The 22046-nt window shown below is 40.1% G+C and overlaps 1 protein-coding gene across 2 annotated transcripts in view; it reads right to left on the bottom strand.

The window, feature by feature from the left end:
• The window catches only part of stx18.L (syntaxin 18 L homeolog), a 153597-nt gene that overhangs the window by 37629 nt on the left and 93922 nt on the right, over positions 1 to 22046 (bottom strand). For both annotated transcript variants that reach the window (XM_018250399.2, NM_001096210.1), the window contains exons 8-9: positions 17970 to 18028; positions 11443 to 11512 (exon numbers count right to left, since the gene is read on the bottom strand). In XM_018250399.2, the coding sequence (XP_018105888.1) occupies positions 11443 to 11512; positions 17970 to 18028 (129 nt within the window). The remainder of the gene's footprint in view (positions 1 to 11442; positions 11513 to 17969; positions 18029 to 22046) is intronic.

Raw genomic sequence — 22046 nt, 5'->3', positions numbered from 1 at the left:
TAAACCCAATAGACTGGTTTTGCTTCCAATAAGGATTAATTATATCTTAGTTGGGATCAAGTACAAGCTACTGTTTTATTACAGAGAAAAAGGAATTATGTTTTACAATTTTGAATTATTTGATTAAAATGGAGTCTATGGGAGATGGCCTTTCCGGAGCTTTCTGATCCCATAGCACTGACCTCAGAGGTGTACGGGAGACTTTTATTTCTTGCCCTACGAGTGGCCAAAGAGCAGAAAGAGAGAGAGATCTTCAATTAGGGATGTGACATAATATTTGGATTCAGTCTAATAGCCATTAATTAACCAAAGACTTGGCTGTACAGCAAACCAAACACTAAAAATGCTTAGATCCTGTACTGGACCCTTGCTAGCATTAGCATTCCTGATGCAGGTGCATCTATACTATAAATGTGCAGGGGTGGAGGATGAAAAAACACTGGGTATCCCGTTTAACCAAAAGAGTTCTATCCGGTTACAGCAAAATCAAAGAAGTGTTTCACCTTTAAGTTCACTTTTAGTATAATATAGAATGGCTAATTATAAGCAACTTTTCAACTGGCCTTCATTTTTTCTCTTTTTATAGTTTTTGAATTATTTGCCCTCTTCTTCCGACTCTTTCCAGCTTTCAGATGGGGGTCACTGACCCCATATAAAAAAACCAAAAAAAACCCAAATGCTCTGTAAGGCTACAGATGCAATGTTACTGCTATTTTTTTTTATTAATCATATTTCTATTTAGGCCTCTCCTATTCATATTCGTCTCTTATTCAAATTAATTCATGGTTGCTAAGGTAATCTGGACTCTCAACTTGCAAACTGGAGAGCAGCTGAATAAAAAACGAAATAACTCAAAAAACACAAATAATAAAAAACGAAAACCAAATTGTCAGAATATCCCTCTCTACATCATACTATAAGTTGACAAAAGGTGAACAAGCCATTTAATAAGTCCAGCATGTGTTCTGATCAAACCCCCTGCAAGTTGTGTCCCACTATAATCGCATGTTGTTCTGTTATTGCCCAACCTGTGCCAGTACGTTTTGTTCTCAGCTACAATTAGTAGCGATCCTACACTGTATCACTGCTCTAATTAGCTCTGTGACGTGTTTAGCAGTTCCACTACTAATGTATAAAACAACACATGCAATTTCCCTTCCCCTGCTAGTAGCGATGAGTCAATCTGTCCCGTTATCGCTTCGGAATCTCGTGGAGAAATAAAGTCTGTGGGCTTTAATTCCACGGCAAAACATGGCACAGAATTTTGCTCATCACTACCTGAAATGGGTTTCCATTAATTAACATCAAAAAATGTAATTTCCTAAAGTAATGAGATTATAATGTACTGTACAACTGATGTGTTTGCTTCAGAAAAACTACTATAGTTTATATAAACAAGCTGCTGTGTAGCCATGGGGGCAGCCATTCAAGCACAGGATACACAGCAGATAACAGATAAGTACTACTATAGTTTATATAAACAAGCTGCTGTGTAGTCATGGGGGCAGTCATTCAAGCACAGGATACACAGTAGATAACAGATAAGTACTACTATAGTTTATATAAACAAACTGTTGTGTAGCCATGGGGGCAGTCATTCAAGCACAGGATACACAGTAGATAACCAGTGCAGGGCAACACTACATTATATTGTCTTTGCTTTAAAGGGGACCTGTCGCCCAAAAAAAATATTTCCAAATACTATTTTATGACATTAGTCAAGCAAAATAAACTCGAATTACCCTATATAAATTATTTGAATCTTGTTTCCTTCAGTCTGGGAATTCATAATTATAACAAGCAGGCAGGAGCCATTTTGTGGACACTGTTATTAAGACAAGTCTTGTATCATCTCAGAATCTTGTTTATGCACCAGAATGGGGGACCTGATGTCCATCCCCATGCCCTGGCTATACAATTAAATGGTGAAGAGAACAGGTGGAATGTGGGGAGAGCAGTGACATCTAGGAAGTGCTGAATGGAAAGTGAAAGTAATTGTCTGCCCCGCCTCTATGCGTAAGGTATAGAGGAGGGGCAGACAATATTTGATTGACAGCTGAGATTTTTAAATGAGCTTACAACAGCTATGAATGCTTTAATAAAAAAAAGAATTTGGATTTCATGTTTAAATTATAAAGGCCTTTAATTATACAGATTTTTATGTCGGGGTGAGTGATGGGTCCACTTTAAAACACTTTTATCAAAGGTCTAATTTCGAATTCATGTAAGTTTTTAAAAACTCCCCTAAAACTTCCATAAATTCGAAATTCGACCAATCTAACTTTATTAATAAAATCTATTTTTTTTTAAACTTGCATGAATTAAATCGACCCAAAAACTCAAATCAAATTCAATCAGAATTTTAAAAACCTGGTTCGATTTTTTTTCCCCTGAAAAAAAAATTCGAATGTCAGGAAGGATGCAAACAACTTCAAATTGATCCCTGGACCTCTCCGATTGACAAACAGCAATTCGGCAGCTTTTATGTGGCAAATAGTCGAATCTGAGTTCTTAAAGTGGACCTGTCACCCAGACATAAAAATCTGTATAATAAATATCGTTTTCAAATTTAACATGAAACCCAAATTTTTATATTTTTTATATTTTTATTTTTATTTACCGTATATACTCGAGTATAAGCCGATCCGAGTATAAGCCGAGGTACCTAATTTTACCTACGAAAACTGGGAAAACTTATTGACTCTAGTATAAGCCTAGACACAACTACAGCCCTGTCTCCCAGCAGCGCACCTTCCGCCAAAGAGACCCCCCCAGCGATCGACCGGACTTCTTTGCAAAGTTGATGGTGACAGAGAATTGTGCAGAAAGTGCTGTGTGTCATAAAACCATCACTGATCTTTCGTATAACCAACAGATGGCGCTGTGTGATATTGCCATCACTGTTAATCCTTTATTCAACCAACAGATGGCGCTGTGTGATGTTGCAGTTACTGTTATTCTTTGATATAACCAACAGATGGCTCTGTGTGATATTGCAGTCACTGTTATTCTTTGATATAACCAACAGAGGGCACTGTGTGATATTGCAGTCACTGTTATTCTTTCATATAACCAACAGATGGCGCTGTGTGATATTGCAGTCACTGTTATTCTTTGATACAACCAACAGATGGTGCTGTGTGATATTGCAGTCACTGTTATTCTTTGATACAACCAACAGATGGCGCTGTGTGATATTGCAGTCACTGTTATTCTTTGATACAACCAACAGATGGCGCTGTGTGATATTGCAGTCACTGTTATTCTTTGATACAACCAACAGATGGCGCTGTGTGATATTGCAGTTACTGTTATTCTTTGATATAACCAACAGATGGCGCTGTGTGATATTGCAGTCACTGTTATTCTTTGATACAACCAACAGATGGCGCTGTGTGATATTGCAGTCACTGTTATTCTTTGATATAACCAACAGAGGGCGCACTGTTATTCTTTCATAAAACCAACAGAGGGCATTGTGGGATATTGCAGTCTCTCCCCAAGTGAACTGTTGGTATAGGAATGATTAAAAGTGACTGCAATATCGGCTACTGCCCGCTGACCCGAGTATAAGCCGAGGTAGACTTTTTCAGCACATTTTGGATGCTGAAAAACTCGGCTTATACTCGAGTATATACGGTAAGCATTTATAGCTGTTGTAAACTTGTAAAAATCTCAGCTGTCAATCAAATATTATCTGCCCCTCCTCTATGCCTTAGGCAGACAATTACTTTCACTTTCCATTCAGCACTTCCTAGATGTCACTGCTCTCCCCACATTCCCCCTCGCTTAACTTTACTGCATGGCAGGGGAGAAAATCGCCAGTGTGGAGAGGGCAATTGTGCTCTCTCGCACAAATTTTCGGTTTTTCAACTAGACTTATTGGTGCAGCACCCCTGTACCCAATTGGATTGCTTTGCCTCCAATAAGAATTAAAGGGGTTGTCAACTTTTAATTAACTTTTAGTATAACTTGATATTTAACATTAATATTCTGAGACAATTTGCAAGTGGTTTTCATTTTTTTGGTGGTTTTATAGTTATTTAACTTATTGTTCAGCAGCTCTCCAGTTTGGAATTTCAGCAGCTATCTGGTTGCTAGGGTCTTATTAACCATAGCAACCAGGCAGAGTCCTGAATCGAAAGATAATAAAAAGTAACAATAAAATTGTAGCTTCGTGGAGGAATAGTTTTTTTCTGCTGCTGGGGTCACTGACCCCCATTTGAAAGCTGGAAAGATGTAGAAAAGGAAAGCAAATAGTTAAAAAAATTAATTGCAAAGTTGCTAGGAATAGGACCTTCTATAATGTACTAAAGGTTAACTTAAAGGCGAACCACCCTTTAAGTATAATTTAGTTGGGATCAAATACAAGGTACAGTTTTATTATTACAGTAAAAAAAAAGAAATCATTTTTAAAAAATGTAATTATTTGATAATATAATTGTGTCTGTGGGGGATAGCCTTTCCATAATTCAGAGCTCTGTGGATAATAGACTTCTGGATATGTAAAAAAGCCTTATATGCATGAGAGTTATGTGCGGTGACCATGCAGAGGGGCAGTAGAGCTGCAGGGGGGTCAATTTGCATCTATTTAAGGGGCATTTCGGGGTTGCGGATTCAAAACTACTGAAAGGGAACTCCACAAAAACTTAATTTAAGCTTTTTGAAAAGTAAACATAATTTCAAGCAATTTTGCAAGATACATCAATATAAGAATATGCAGACTTTTCATGATTTTTAATGGTTTCTGACAGTTCCCTAAGCCTAGCCTCCTGCTCTCCTGCTGATCTGTCTGACTAGTTTGCTGGCTGACTACTGTTACTTTGTATCAACAGCCATCTGTCCTCAGCCTGCATCCTCCAAACCCCACAATTCCCTGCACACGTGATTTCAATAAGGAAAGGAACATCCCAGTGCAATGCATTGTGGGTTATGTAGTTCCTTCATGCTGTCTGTAAGCTGTGGAGAAAATGTTACAATTTGTAACATTAGTGTTTAGTCCCTCCTTCCCTGCCAGGATTTCAAATGATGCAGAAAGAGAAGAACTGTTAAATAGCAGGATTTCAGCATAGAAAATTACATTTATTCATACTTTTTGAAGAAACAGGTAACTGTGATGGGTATATTAGGGCTTTCTGTGTTATGTGGCCTCTTTATCACATTTTGGAAGCTGAAGTTCCCCTTTAATTGCTTGCTCTGATTCACTTATAAGCCAATCAACCTGTTCCTTTACTACAGTCATAGTAGGAAACAACTGCCTCAAGAAAATCAGACTGCACCTGCACACATCAAATCTCACGCTAAAGTGGAACGTTAAACATGGATCTGGCAATGAGGCAATTTTTCCTCTTATATAACAACCTATGACAGCGCTGGTCTTTAATGGCTTCCTTATTTGACATGAAAGAAAATGAACTTCATTTATAGCTCCTACTCCCACGTTGGCTAATTCATGTGCTAAGGCCCATGTTATAATTGCCTGACATTACTTATATCTCGTTTCTTTCCCAAAACATACAATTAAGCTATTTTTCTCATATCAATGCGGTTATTAGGCTTTATTAAAGCACATAAACATCAGAGCAGAAATGCCTGAGGCACACGAAAGAGAAATTGTATACGAGTCAACTGAAAACATCCCCTATAAATGGTACAGAGTATAGAGTAACCTTCCTTTGGAATCTTATTTATCTGCTGAATGCATTTTATATATCATTTAGTGCAGCCCTAGTTGCTGCGCGGAAACAAATTCTATTCATATTCGTCTCTTATTCAAATTAATTCATGGTTGCTAGGGTAATCTGGACTCTGAACTTGCAAACTGGAGAGCTGCTGAATAAAAAGCTACCGTAAATAACTCAAAAAACACAAATAATAAAAAATGAAAACTAATTGGAAATTGTCTCAGAATATCACTCTCTACATCATACTAAAAGTTAACTCAAAGGTGAACAACCCCTTTAATGGGAGTATTATTATTGGTGCCTTACAATCTATTTTATTGGTTGCTGGGGTTGGTGACCCCCACCCAACAAGCAGACGGCATTAACAGTTGCAGGCTGGCACCAGGAAAGCTAATAACACAAACAAAACCCATTAAAAATCAAGGCCAATTGAAATGCTGCTTAAAACAGCACCATAATAATAATGGTTCATTTAAAAATATGAACTTCATGTGTAAAGGAAAGGCAGAGCACTAAAAGGGTTAACTATTAGTAGGTTATAGAATGGCCAACTCCAAGCAACTTTTCAATTTGTTTTTTTCTCTTTCCAGCTTTCAAATGGGGGTTGCTGACCTCATCTTAAAACAAATAAAGGTGGCCATACATGGAGAGATCCGCTCGTTTGGCGATGTCGCCAAACGAGCGGATCTCTCCCTGATATGCCCACCTTGAGGTGGGCAATATCGGGCTGATCCGATCGTGGGCCCTAGGGCCCAACAATCAGATCCTAACGAATAGTAACGGGCGGTCGGATCGTGGGACCGCATCAACGAACAGATGCGTCCGCGATCCGACAGGATTTTTAGTCCCATCCGATGAGATCTGGCAGACTTTTGGCCAGATCTCGATCGGGGAAGCCCGTCGGGGGGCCCCATACACGGCCAAACTCGGTCTGTCGGCAGCTTTTATCGGCCCGTGTATGGCCACCGTAACTCGGTAAGACTACAAATGTATTGTTATTGCTACTTTTCATTACTCATCTTTCTATTCAGGCCTCTCCTAATCTTATTCTGGTCTCTTGTTCAAATCAGGGCATGGTTGCTAGGGTCATTTGGAACCTAGCAACCAGATTGCTTGAATAACAATTTGGAGAGCTGTTGAATAAAAAGCTAAATTACTCAAAACAATAAAAAATGAAGACCAATTGAAAATTGTCTCAGAATATCACCCTCTAAATCATACTCAAAGGTGAAAAAATAGGTGCAGATTCAGCCATTGCTGGGACTGTACTCTACAGATCCAATGTCCAGCCCAAGATTACCTACGTTAGCCTAAAAAATACTTGCAAAGATCTCTCCTTCAGCTTCATGCCTTGTTCCGATTTCTCATACTTGTTGTTGATGATTTTGACTGAGGCCAATGGTGGGAAACAGGTCAGATTGGCAGTAACATAGCAATGAGACTATTTAGGCTGACTTAGACATTAAACTGTGCAAATGCCTTGGGCTAATGTCACGACGTGTGGCTTTGACTCCATAGCACCCAGAATACTTAGGAAGCCACTAATTGTGTCCCAGGGGGCTCAATACTGGCTGCTGGGGAAACAATCACTAATTGCTGTGGGCCCTTATGTTGGCTCTTTTCTGAATCCTTTCTGTAGAGTCAGAGGTCTGGTGTCATCACGTGGCTACAGAAGTACAAAGCACATCACATCCCTACACAATGCTCAGAGGAACCCAAAGGCTTAAATAGCCTGGGACATTGTTATGTGGATGACAGACCCTCCTGCTGAAGCACCAGCACCATCACTAGCAGTGTTCATAACCAGGCGATTGTTATTCCTTAAGTTTGGATTTATTTATTATTATTTAACACATTTTATCCTTCGGTTGGATTTATTTAGCGGTCAATTAAAGGAAAACGAAAGCCATAATACAATGCTGTACTTTATATACATGTATGGGACCTGTTATCCAGAATGCTCGGTGTAACGTGATGTTAAATATTTATTTTATCGAATATGCATTAGCGGCTTGGCAGTGGCTGGAGTAAGCCAGGACTAAAGCGCATTTCTACCCTGCAGTCTGTCATCTCTATCACCCTTAGAGTTGCTGGAAAAAAATACCAGCCTTCCTTGATATTTATAATTTTTCCCTATTAATAGGGATGTACCGAATTCACTAATTTGGATTTGGCCGAACCCCCGAATCCTTCACGAAAGATTCGGCCGAATACTAAACCAAATCCTGATTTGCATATGCAAATTAGGGGTGGGAAGGGGAAAACATTTTTTACTTGTTTTGTGACAAAAAAAATCAAGCAATATCCCTCCCGCCCCTAATTTGCATAGGTAAATTAGGATTCGGTTCGCCCGGGCAGAAGGATTCGGCCGAATCCTGCTGAAAAGGGCCTAATCCTGGCGGAACCCTGGATTCGGTGCATCCCTAACTATTAATAACATTGGGATCAACTATCATTTTTACTGGCCAGGCCTGTAAAATACCGACCAGATGGCAACCCTAAGCACCCTGCACTGGGTTATCACACTCGGGACCTGGGGATTTTTCGGATAATGGATCTTTCCATAATTTGGCCTTCATACCTCAAGTCTACTACAGCCCTGGAGTGCGAATCAAAATAGGCCCTGGCATTTCAGGTTCACAAAGGCCCAATCAGCCCCCCAGCAGCCCAATAACTAATATATGTCTATGGCATTTTACAGCACCCCCTCTGGAATTAGCAGATTGCTAGTCCGGGCCGAGTCTACTAGAAAATCATATAAACAATAAATAAACCCAATAGGCTGGTTTTGCTTCCAATGAGGATTAATTATATCTTAGGTTAAAAAAATTAGATTTGGATGAATTAAGAGTCTATGGGAAATGACAATTTGGAGCTTTCTGCATAACGGGTTTCCAGATAACGGATCCCATACCTGTATTAAGTTTACAGAAGTTCAGCAGCCCTATAGCGGTAAATATCCACCCTTCAAAGTTATTCATGGGATTTCCCATTTTGGGATCCTGTTAGGACATTATTTAAGGGTCAGTGGTACTGACTTATATTTACTTAGTTTTATTTTGAATTATTTATTTTATATAATCAGATGCCTGGCTCAGGTAAGTGACAGCAGCCCAGAGCATGTTCTGTAAATCAGCAGTAAAGAATATGGGGAGCTACTGGGGCATCTTCAGAGGCACAGAGCTAGAAAGCTTTGGCAGCCTTGGGCTGGTACAGAAGTGAAATATATAAAGGAATGTTATTTGTAGCCTAATTCTCTATTGAGCCTTCGTTCTAATTGAAACAAGCCTGAAAATAGACAGAAACGATTACATTCACAAAGCAAAATCCCACCTGCAGTGAATGCTAATGATGTGATGCAGTAATTGATGAAGCCGTTCTTTACCAGATGCCATATTCTCTACACAAACTCTTCAATCAGTTTAAAAAGGACATGAATACTAAATGCCATCTGTCAGTGCATACGGCTACATTCACATTTCTACGCTTTACTCTGGTGTCCAGACTGGGGGTTCCTGTTTTGGGCAAGCACGGCCTGCTTTCTACAAGCAAGTGTAGCAATAAGTACACACACCCTCATACTTGCTGTCAATTAAAGGGGAAATTCATTTTCCAGTCCCTCCGGCACTGTTGGCAGTTGGCAAAAATATGCATTTTAAAGGGCATCTGTTGGATAAAAATATTATCCCCAAACAAAGGTGCGGGCGAATAGAGCCTGCATTCTGGTTGGGGATAACAGTAGTTTTTTTTTTTTGTTTTTTTTTTAAAAATGCCCCTGCCAGCAATACGCTGACTGCACCGGTAGGGAGTTCCTGTCGCGAGTAGCCATTTCCTGTCATTCGCATGTGCATAATGAAAAGCTGCCCCAAATTGCTAATTTTGCACATGCGCGTGACGTCACATGCGTGTTATGTGCATGTAAGCGACCGGACATGGCTGCTCGCAGCGGGTAGCCTATTGTTGGCAGGGTGAATTTTTAAAAAAACTACTGTTATCCCCATCCGGAAAGCGGGCTCTATTCACCCACACCTTTGGTGGGGGATAACATCGTAACTCGATCTCGGTCAATTAAGTTTTTTCTTAAATAAGATATCATTCGAAAAAAAAAACCTCATTCTACCTTTGATAAATAACCCCTTAGAAGTTGCCTATAGGGTATGTTGATCATTTTTTTTTGCCGATAGGGCTGCTTTTGTAAGCAATTGTTACTTGAAGGTCCTAAAGTTTACTTACCAGATTCTGGGCAGTTTGCAGGTTCAAGGGAGCGGGGCAGGGGCTGAACTTTAGTGTATTGCAAATTTACCGGCTGCTACAATACCAGCCCCGGCCTTGGCTGCTATTTTACCGGCCGGATGGTAACACTAGCTGTAGCTTACACTAGTGATATTCAGGGGGAAATAATAAACCTGCACTTGAAAAGAAACATTAACCTTTATTTAAAGTCATATGAAAAAGTTTGGGAACCCCTCTCAGCCTGCATAATAATTTACTCCACTTACTCCAAGAAAACAGTGATATGTCTTTCATTTCCCAGGAACATTAGAGTACTGGGGTGTTTTCTGAAGAAAGATTTTTAGTGAAGCAGTATTCAGTTGTATGGGATTAAATCAAATGTGAAAAACTGGCTGTGCAAAAATCTGGGTACCCTTTTATTTTTGCCAATTTGAATCCATGTAACTGCTCAATACTGATTACTGGCAACACCAAATAGGTTGGATTAGCTCATTAAGCCTTGAATTTAATAGGCAGGTGTCTCAAATCATGAGAAAAGGTACAGTATTTACAATAAGGTGGCCAACTGCAAGTTTTGCTTCTATTTCACTCTTCTCTGAAGAGTGACAGCATGGGATCCTCAAAGCAACTCTCAAAATATCTGAAAACAAAGTTTGTTCTGTATCATGGTTTAGGGGAAGGCTACAAAAAGGAAAAAAAACCGTAAGGAATGTAATCAGGTATTGGAGAAGTACAATATTCTAGAATGGCCGTCACAGTCCCTTGACTTGAATACCATGGAAAATCTATGGGATGACTTGAAGCAGGCTGTCCATGCTCGGCAGCCATCACATTTAACTGAACTGGAGAGATTTTGTATGGACGAATGGTCAAAAATACCACCATCCAGAATCATCAAAGGCTATGGTAGGCATCTAGAAGCTGTTACATTTGCAAAAGGCTCAACTAAGTATTAATGTAATATCTCTGTTGGGAAGCCCACATTTTTGCACCTGTCTAATTTTGTTATGATGCAAATTTTCTATTAATCCAATAATCTTTATGTCACTGCTGAAATACTACCGTTTCCATAAGGCATGTTATATACTAAAAGGAACTTGCTACTTTGAAAGCTCAGCCAATAATAAACAAAATTCCAAAGAATTTAGAGGGGTTCCCAACCTTTTTCATATGACTGTATATTGCATCGACACAAACAGATTATGTCATTCACATCAGTCCCTGCCTCAGTGGACACTACTAGGGTCAATTTAATCAGCATCTGGTTTAACTTGCCTGTATGTTATTGGAGTGTGGGAGGAAACTAGAGAACCCATTGGAAACCTATATAGGTAGGAAAAGAACATACAAAAGTCTCTGCAGATAGTGTCCTGGCTGGATTCAAACCCCCGGCACCACAAGGGAGGAGTGCTAATCACTGCATTACCAAGATGGGTTATTTTCTAGGTTATTTTCTAGAGATAATCTTAACAGACTCTCCTGTAAATCCTGGGCAGTCTTTAGTGTCTGAGAAGTGACCACTTACCTGCTGTAACACCTTCTCTGTGAAAATCTCTTGAAGTCTTGATATCTCAACCACTTTCCCTTCTATTTGCCTGCAAGGGAAAAAAATTTACTTATTAAGAAAAAAGCAAATAAGTTACTGGCACATATCTATAGCAATTGGGATTGAAGGCTGTTTGTATTGATGTGACCAGCTTTGAATCGGGTGAATTTTAAGCTGCCCATACATGCCCAATATCGGGTGCCAACTCTGACCAAGTGTGCAGGTTATTGACCAGTGCATGGAGCCAAACCCATCGGCTTCCAGAGAGATATCTTAATAGCCTTTAAAGCCCAAGCAATGAAACGTAGGAGTCCGCACTTATATTTATGTGTGCAGGGCTGGAAGGAAAAGATTTTATCCCTTTAGCACTTGGCACATATCAAGAAAAGCCAATATATTCTTCACTTTCCTAAGAGGGACATCATACCTTTAAGCATGCACGAGAGGCCGTTATGTTTGATGATTAGTGAGAAGCACTGGGCTGAATGGTTACAAGATGGATCATTACATGGATGTCAGCAGCGTATGAGAGAAACATGAAAGGAACGTAATGCTGCCACCCACAATATCACTATTAATACACTTCCGCCACTCAACTATTGCTATTTTCGACTCGCTCTGTATCTTACATGCATGTTTCCCCTAATGGAAGCCATCAATTATTCATTTTTTTCCTAAAGACATCAAAAATACAACCTTGGCAGAAACAGGCAGCGAGATTGTGCAACCACGGTTTAGAAACTTAAATGAAAAGGTTAGGCCTCATATATGCAGGTACCAGTGATTAAGATGGAGGTGCAAAGGCACAATAAATGTGGGCAGTTTCGGAGAGCAGAGGTCCATGCTTTGCTTAAAAAAAAAGTCATACTAAGGGGGTTTTTTATGAAAATCCGAATGTTACAATCAGTAATGGGTGAATTTGTCCCGTTTTGCTTCACAGCGAGATTTGCTCGAAAATGAAATGGCGCAGGCAAATTTTCGCAGCAATCCGGCGGCGGAACACGGAAATTCGAAGCAAATTCGAGCCTGCCGAATAAATTCGCCCATCACTAGATACAATATCTAACAATTTTAATTTTTTTCCTCTAAAAACTTGAGTATTCTAATGAAAAAAAACCCCACTTTTCTTGAGATTTGTTACACCCCGATGCTGCAAAAAGCCTGAATCTGAAAATCTGCCATCTCAGACCTGTCGAGGTCCTGTATAAGTCAACGCGAGAGGCACCTATCTCAATTTGACGTTTTTGTGGTCTGCGCTGGGTTTAGCCCGAAGATTTGACTTTTTCGGGGTTTTCAGGCAAAAACTCGAAAAAATTTGAGAGATTCCGGAAAAAAGGCCAAAAAAATTTGAGCAAATCAGGAAAAACCGGGAAACAAATTTCAGCAATTCAGGTTTTCGTTTTTATCGAGTTTTTCCACGATCAAATCAAGGTTTTTTTTTTTTTAATTAACGAGCCTTTGGTCGTGGTTTTTTAAATAAAATATGCGAGAAATTTGGATTTTAGTAAATAACCCTCTAAATGAACACCAATACAATTGTAGTTTTTCTATTGGAACATTATCAGTTTCGCATTTAGCACTGATTAGTTATCATTATGTAATTTAAGGGCTCTTTCTGACTGAACCTGCAACTTGATTCGTCTGGGACATATCCCATTGCACTAAAGCAAAATGCTACCAATTGCTTTTCATTGAATAATATTTCACTCAGACCCACAAGCAAGAGTGATTCTGAGTGGTTTGCTGCCACCTGCTGGGGTGGAAATCACATGGGCATTAAAATACAAGGAATAACCCCGTGAGCCATTGTCCTAATAAACGATGCACCCAGTGTCAGACTGGGAAACCGGGGGCCCACCCAAAAACCTTAAACCAGGGGCCCACTCTCAGTACTATTATTCTACCTCTCCTCACTCAACCTCTATTTTCCTAGCCTCATTTCTTTACATTCTAGAATCTATTATTCCACCTATTTAGCCTCTTTGTCCTCAGAGAAATAGGAAATGGCCATGAAATAGGTCAAATGTTTAGCAGCATGGGGGTCCCGGGAGTTTTCCAGGTATCCCTGTGGGCCAGTCCGACACTGGATGCACCCAACCCTTCAAGCCTTTGCTTAAAGGGGAAGTAAATTCTAAAATAGAATAAGGCTAGAAATGCTGTATTTTGTATACTAAACATAAACTTACTGCACCACAAGCCTAATTAAACAAATGATATATGTTTTCAAAGTTGGCCGCAGGGGGTCACCATCTTGTAACTTTGTTAAACATCTTTGCAAGCACAAGACTGTGCACATGCTCAGTGTGGTCTGGGCTGCTTAGGGATCATCATAAATTATCAAAACAGCACAAGTCAAATAACATCTGCCAGAAGCCAATACAACAAGAATGATTAATAATCAGAATATACAGACTGCACCGAGTCCTGTGTTGTCATATAATCTAATGTGGATCTTATAGTTTTTGTATTGTTTAATACAAACTTTCTCCAACTCTGCAGAACCAGTGGCTGTAGCAAAATAATCCTCCAAATAGAATCCCAGGTTATCTGTTTAAATCTGGCTCCATGATCTTTGTCCCTGCTGCTGGAGTTGGAAACAGTAAAGGGGATGTAAAGGTAAAAATTAAATCTAATACAATCTCTAACACAGTCGCCGACTGCTCTACAGGGAAAAAAACAAAGCTGCTTGAGTTCTGCATGGCTGGGAAGTAAGGCGGGGGCTCCCCCTGCTGTTCATAAGTATGATTGTTTCCCTGCTCAGCAGTTAGGGACCATCTGACAATTCCTATCCACAGCAGTAAATGAAGGGAGAATTTAACTGCATACAGTCAGGTTTCTTATAAAAACGGTACACATTTTTAATTAAGGTATATTGGAGATGGGTTTCTTTTTCATTAAAGAAAATAAAAATGGGATTTTGTTTTTTTTGCCTTTACATGCCCTTTAAATAGTTGGAGTCCCCAGTTTCCTTCGTCTTATTTCGGACTCTGAATGGCAGCTTGGACTGTTCCAGGATTCTACTATATACTATATATTCCTTATATTAACTTTTTATTTCAGACCCTTTCTTAAACTATCAGTGGTCTGTGTTGTAGTGATGTGCGGGTCAAGTTTTTGTCGACCTGCACTCGCCACGCACCCTCCTAACCCTATCCTGGACTGTCCCATATTTTTTTAGACCCGCCCCCGCCCCGTGGTGACTTTATAAATTGACGGGCCGGAATCTGGAAACCAGTGGTGTGACGTCGAAGGCGGGGAGAGTGGAAGGGAGCGCTCAACCCAATCCTGAAGATTTTTTGCAGTAACCATCCTGAACCAGCGGGTCACTATTGTGCTGGTATGGCTACTTCTGGAAGTATATTCCACAACCTCACCGTTCTCACCACATTGCATTGTAAAGCACTGGTAGTACCAAAAACTGAAAGGGTTGCATATGCAGTACATTTAATAATATAGTACTTTTAACCTGCTCAGTAAATTTTTATGCCTCATTCTCCACAGACCACATTCTGACCAGATCCTGTAGGGTCTGGGGGGTATAAATACAATGGACTTCACAAAAATACAAGATAGTTGACCTGTCTATGTTTGTAGTGGAATCTCTAATCAAAGATATAAATATACTTGTTTGCAACAGTGGAGGCAGCCAAGCAAGGACAAACATTGATGCTTAATACTAAGAATTGTATTTTATAACAAAAAAGCACTGTTGCTGCTATCAATTGTAGCCGTACATATGCTGACAAAAACTGCCAACTCCTCCCCTCCAGATTTTGCTGGCAGTTTACTGGCATGCATATGGTGTCTGTCGAATGATCATGCAGGTCGTTGGGCGAGGTCTGCACCTGAGCATTTCTCTTCTGACCAAACATTATATGCCCCCCTTTTAATCCAATCATTGGCCCAGGGGGCCAAACAACTGAATTGGGCCGATGTCTCCTGAATCGTATTTATTTGTTTTCTATCATATGACCTCACTTCCTTTTCTAAGCTGTACAGGTTAAGGTCTTGTAGTGGTATCCCTCTAGGAATCATATAAGTTGTCCTCCTCCAGTGGAATTGATTGGGCCCTACATGAGTAAATAAATGCACATGGGGGGGGGGGGACAGAACGCATTAGGGTACAGGGTTTGTTGGGCCTAGACACACAGGTCAATGAGTGTTAAGTGTCCATGATGGTATGTATGTAACCTCATATGCACTGATCTCATTATGTGTATGATCACTAGAGGTCCTCTCCTAATCAGCAGCATGTATTGTATTTGCCACAATGCTTTACTGAAGCTGGAAAAGAAGGACCTGCTTCTTATCAGCTCCTGTTACGTTTCAAATCTGCCTAATGAGCAGGAACTCGTTTGTTCTCTTCCTGGAAGGAGACTGTTAAACATTCCTTTTAATCTTCATTTAGTTTTGGATGTCTTGAAGCCTCTCCCGTACATCTGTTTCTGTGTCGTACAGTGTGTCTTCCCACGCTCATTTGTTTAGAAGAGGAAAAAAAACTGTTTTATACAAGAAAGTGCACTTCTAACTATTCTCAGGAAAGTAATTGTACCCAATCCACAGTAAACCTCCTACACAATGCACATTTGTAATTAAAGGGGTGCTGCTGCAGAGCTGCGCAACAGGCAGCAATGTTTCAGCTTTCAAAGGGTAAGGCACCAGATTTAATAATCTGAATATATCGGCAGATGTTGCAGGGCATTTTTTTTTTGTTTTAAAAGGGCTGCTAATACCAGTTTTAGACCAGGCTTCTGGCTCAACTGGATGATTTAATTAAAGGAAAGCAGTTCAAAAAAACAGGCTCAATCTGTCTTTTTTTTTTTTATTTTTGCTCCTTGCCTGCCTGCAAAAACGAATTGGTGCAGGTCTCTGAGGTCTCTGAGATCCTTTTCGGAGTCCAGTGGCCTCTCCAATTAAAGGGGAACTAAAGTCTAAAATAGAATAATGCTAGAAATGCTGTATTTTCTATACTAAACATGAACGTACTGCACCAGAAGCCTAATTAAACAAATGATTTATGCTTTCGGTATCAGCCACAGGGGGGTCACCATCTTGTAACTTTGTTAAACATCTTTGCAAGACCAAGACCATGCACATGCTCAGTGTGGTCTGGGCTTCAGTCGGGAGGTTAAGCTTAGGTCCAAGCAAGATTTGGAGAAGCCACACTCCACACAAACCCAAAAGAAATTAAGTATCCTGGTGCCCAGCGATAGAGGAATCGGCCACCTCACGTAAAGGGTAAGAAGAATTTCAGAGTTGCGGTAGCAGGGCAAGCCCTTGCAATTTTATTAATGCAGTGGTGCAAATTAAGCTTAGGTATCATTATAAATTAATTAAACAGCACAAGATAGAAGCAGATACAGCAAGACTGATTAATAATCAGAATATGCAGACTGCACTGGGTCCTGTGTTGTCATGTAATCTAATGTGGATTTTATAGTTTCTGTATTGTTTCCTATCCACAGCAGTCAGAGCAAGTAAATGAAGGGATTTCATTGCATACAGGTTTCTTATAAAAATGGTACACATTTTTTAATTAAAGTTTATTGGAGATTGGTTTCTTTTTCATTAAAGAAAGTAAAAATTGGATTTTATTTTTTTGCCTTTACATCCCCTTTAACACAGAGCTGCCTGCATCTGCCTATGGCAGGCAGTAAGGAAAGTAGGGATGCACTGAATTGAGGATTCGGTTAGGGATTCGGCCTTTATCAGCAGGGTTCGGCCCAATCCTTGTGCCTAGTTGAACCCAAATCCTTATTTGAATATGTAAATTAGGGGTGGGGAGGGAAATCACGTTTTCGTCACAAAACAGGGAAGTAAAAAAAAGTTCCCACTTTTTCCCCATCCCATATGCAAATTAGGACTGATTCAGTTTGGTACTCAGCTGAATCTTTCACAAAGGGTTTATGGATTCAGCCAAATCCCAAATAGTGGATTCAGTGCATCCCTAAAGGAAAGGGGCGGTCTGTGCCCACCTATGCTGCGCTTGATTTTTTTTTTTTTTGTCGCAAGGTGCAAAGTGCAGCCATTCCAGGGGCAAAAATGCTGTACACGTGAACACTAAGGGGTGAGCACTTGCCAAATAGTGCTCTTGCCCTTCTGCCTGGAGGCATAGTCAGCGACACTAACTGTATTTGCATTTTCAAAGCACTTCTTGTATAATCATTTGCTTTTCTTTCGCACTAATTAGAATGACTATTCCTTTGTCTAAGCCTGACATTTGAACCCGACACAACGTGGCACCTGCCGTGGACCCAGTAAGGAATATAAGTCTGCTGTAAAAGAGTTAATTTGCACTATTTTGCTAGCAAGTAAGAACAGTAGCGCCGGCCTGTTAATGAGAAGCAAATCATGATTATGATGTTAGCGCAAATAATTACAAAACCTCAGACTGTGTAATTGCCTTCACCCAGGAAGCATATGTAAATGCTAAATTGCAGATTATGTCAAGCATTATAGCTAAAAGCCTGCAATTAGCAAGAAAAGGAAGATCGCGGCACGCTTACCTTACTTCATCGAACAGACTGTTCATTTCGCTGACGAGTCTCTGGTTTTCCTGTTCGAACTGTTTAAGCAAAGAAAAGAAAATTAGTTACCTCCTTTTAACGATTTCATTAACAAATGTAACACTTCTGAAAAGGTAACGGCAAAAGACTAATCTGAATCGAGCCCAAACTTGCAGAACACTTGTAGTCCATGTAGTTAGTGTAATTGCAGCAGAAGATCTATGATCAGAAAAACAATAACTCTATAATACAAACATGGACAGCATCTTGGCTTCCTTTTTAGGCTTGGGATTAAAAGCCCCATCGGATATGTCTGGGTAGGTGAAAACCAAACAGCACTTAACAAAATGACAGGTATTAATCTTGAAAAAAAGGCAATTAAGTGAGCCCAATTTCCCTGTTGAAACATATATGGGATGTCCGCCACATGCAGATCCATCATCAAGAATGATCTTTTTCGGAAAAAGGGGTTTCAGGTTTATGTATCAATCTCTGAGATAACATAAAATCTTTACTTCTCAGTACAGTCAGTTGTGATAAATCTACTTTCCAGCAATAAGCAGCATGGCCGGGTCTAGTGCACAGTACCTGCAGTGTCAAGCAACTTGGGTTCTACCAGGTAAGGTCTGTGAAGTTTCATATTTTATTTTAGATTTTTTAACCTCCCAATGTACTTACAGTCTTACATGTACACAAGTCTGTTTTTCTGTTTTTTTCATCCAAGTAATGAAAAACAACAAACACTCGACTTTTTGCAGGTGTGATGGCTGCATGGCTCTCTAATGAGTCGGCTTGATTTAACAAAATGTAGAATAAATAACATCTATGCAGCTGGGGTGCTGGTGATAGTGGGCTTGCAAGCAAAATTGTAAGTATATTATGAAGCAAAGTAAAGGTTTACCGTATAGTTAGGGCATGTTTCCTACAGATACAAGAAACCCTATATTCCTTACCAGAGCAAATTATGGTCCAATGGCACCTTATTAGGATTGGCATTATTTTTTATACACTGAATCCAGTGGTCACATGTATTTCATATATACAGTTAGGTCCATAAATCTTTGGACAGAGACAACTTTTTTCTAATTTCGGTTCTGTACATGACCACAATGAATTTTAAATGAAACAACTCAGATGCAGTTGAAGTGCAGACTTTCAGCTTTAATTCAGTGGTTTTTTTTAACACAATCACGTCATTTCACGGGCTCAAAAGTAATTGGACAATTGACTCAAAGGCTATTTCATGGGCAGGTGTGGGCAATTCCTTTGTTATGTCATTACCAATGAAACAGATAAAAGCCCTGGAGTTGATTTGGGGGGGGGGGGGTGCTTGTATGTGGAAGATTTTGACAACATGCGGTTTAAAAGAGCTCTCCATGCAGGTGAAACAAGCCATCCTTAAGCTGCAAAAACAGAAAAAACCCATCCGAGAAATTGCTACAATATTAGGAGAGGCAAAATCTACAGTTTGGTACATCCTGAGAAAGAAAGAAAACACTGGTGAACTCAGCAACGCAAAAAGAACTGGATGCCCATGGAAGACAACAGCGGTGGATGATCTCAGAATCATTTCCATGGTGAAGAGAAACCCCTTCACAACAGAACCACCCCTTTCATATCTTTTTTTTACTGCACAGAAAAAAGAGACACTTTCTTGGGAGTTAAGTTTTTCCACCAGAAGATACATTTTTAGATGCTGTTGTGGCACCTGTTATTGACAATAAAGGAAATCCCTGGTGTGCATGTGTTAGCCATACATACATAGGTCCTTCTTGAGGGATACCTCATCAGATAGCTTGCATCCAAAACATTTGGATATTGTCTAATGGGCAGTTAAATAATTTATAGCTGGGATGCTGATGATACAGGCCTCTAGGTGCGACCAATTCCATAACTTGGTCCAAGAAGGCTATAGTGCAAGAGCAAAAGGGGCGTAAAAAATTATAATCTTCAGATCATTTCCCCATGTCTTTTTGCCTCTATCTCAGGCACCATATTCCTTGCACTGGGTTAAGTGAGCTGCTGTTTCACAGAATAAAAAGTATTTCATGGGGTTTGATGTATGCACTGGAAGAGTGAATGACTTGACACTGATAAAAGCTAACATCAGGATTAAACAGCAGCGCTGACAGCTCTGTCTTCAGACAGAATCTTTACGAGCCCTGTCATAACTTCTCTTTATTCAACTTGTTAACATCAGAAATATAAAACAGAACATTCCGGCATTACATCTAAACCATGGACCTGTGATGTATCACCAGGAGACCGGTGTTGCTGGAAGCCCTAAATGTAGATAGCAGATCAGACTGATAAACTGATGCTCTCCCTGTCATTCCATGGGGACCCATAGTAAATAGCTGCAGTAAAAACTATTCTCCACCCCACAGAAATCAACCGCACCATGGCAACAGCTATAGCCCAGGAGGCCAGGTTGCAGGATACCACAATGGAACCTTCCCAAGGGGGAACAAACCCTGCACACGTATTATCCACTCCCTCCACCTCTACAAGCAAAATAGGCTCCAAGTGCAGCAAATACCACACGCCCCTTGCCCATAAAAAAGTACAAGCAAACATCATCCTTCCCCGCCAGCTAAACCCTTGGAGTAGGGGAACACAGGGTTATTATGTGCAGCTAGATCCCAAGCCAAGTCACAGAACTTTGGCATATTTAGCAATCTGTAATAATGCTGAGAACTGTGTTTCCCAGCAAAAGATTCCCTCTGTATTTGCATAGAAGCTTAGAGTACTTAGAGTAAAGGTGGCCATAGACATTACAATCTTTCTTTTCCAAGAAAGATCATTTGTTTCAATACACACATGTAGAGGTGAATCGTCAGATATACAGATATAAACAATAGAATTCTACCTGTATCTGACAATTCAGCATTAACAATGGCCGATGTTCAGGTTCCTTCAAAGGCACCTAATCAAAATTTTCCGGACAGCCTGATTGACAAGCCGACTGATATCCAAGTCTTCTGCCGTTATCGGTCGGCTCATCTCCCACCATACACACACAGAATATCGTACGAAAATTAGTTTTGTAAGATATTATCAGTGCGTCTATGGCCAACTTAAGTATAGCCCTTGCACTATTGGAAACATCATATTCTGGATGTGGGGAAAGCGAGTTTCAGTACCTTTAGATCAGGGCAAACAAGCAAAGCGTAAGATGCAAAATGAAGGCTAACTATTGCAAAACATGTATTACAATTTAATTTGCAGTAGGAATGTAAGCAACAGCAGCAGCATTGACTGAACTCTCTGTCCAAATTCCAGCACCTCTCTCTCTCTATTCAGTGGATGTTTATTATTTACTATTAACAATCAACTAACTGATATAAACTAACTGATATAAAAAGGTAAAGAGGGCCCTGTCCAAAAGAGCTTACGATCTGAAAAAAATGGCAGCCCCTCATGTCCTGTTTGCTTATCTGCATTTCCCATTAAGTTTCATCAAAGGGATTCTGTCATGACTTTTACGCAGGCGAATATTTCGGGCTTGGGCGCCCCTAGGCCACCTGGGTCCTAGCTCCCAGTGGCCTCGCGAGCAATAACCGCACACTCGAGCCAGCACTTCATGATAGAACAGACCGGCTCTGGTTTTTCCTACTCAACGCAATTTAAGTCGCATTATCGCTATGGTTTTTGCTACTCAATGCAATTGGGGTCGCATAATTTAATTTTTACCATTGAGTGTTGTTCTCATATCTACCATTTTTAGCAATGCAGGTGCCGGTAGAAAAATACCAGCCATCCTATTTTTAGGGTTTCTCCCTAATAATAACATTGTCCCCAAGCAACATTTTTACCGGCCAGGCCGGTAAAATACCGGTGAGGTGGCAACCCTAGGTTTTTCCCTAATAATAACATTGTCCCCAAGCAACATTTTTACCGGCCAGGCCGGTAGAGGTGTCAACTCTAGCCACCTGGGAAACTGATAATATGTCTAGCCCAATGTCAGATTTCAAAAATTAAGTATATATATATATAAAAAAAAAAAAAAGGTTGCTCCTTTTTTTAAACTAAGAAAAGAACATGCGCTTTCTATTTACACTGGAGAGCTTCTAGAGG

The sequence above is a fragment of the Xenopus laevis genome, chromosome 1L (assembly GCF_017654675.1).
Source record: "Xenopus laevis strain J_2021 chromosome 1L, Xenopus_laevis_v10.1, whole genome shotgun sequence".
NCBI lineage: Eukaryota > Metazoa > Chordata > Amphibia > Anura > Pipidae > Xenopus > Xenopus laevis.
This window is presented reverse-complemented; position numbering and strand designations above follow the sequence as displayed.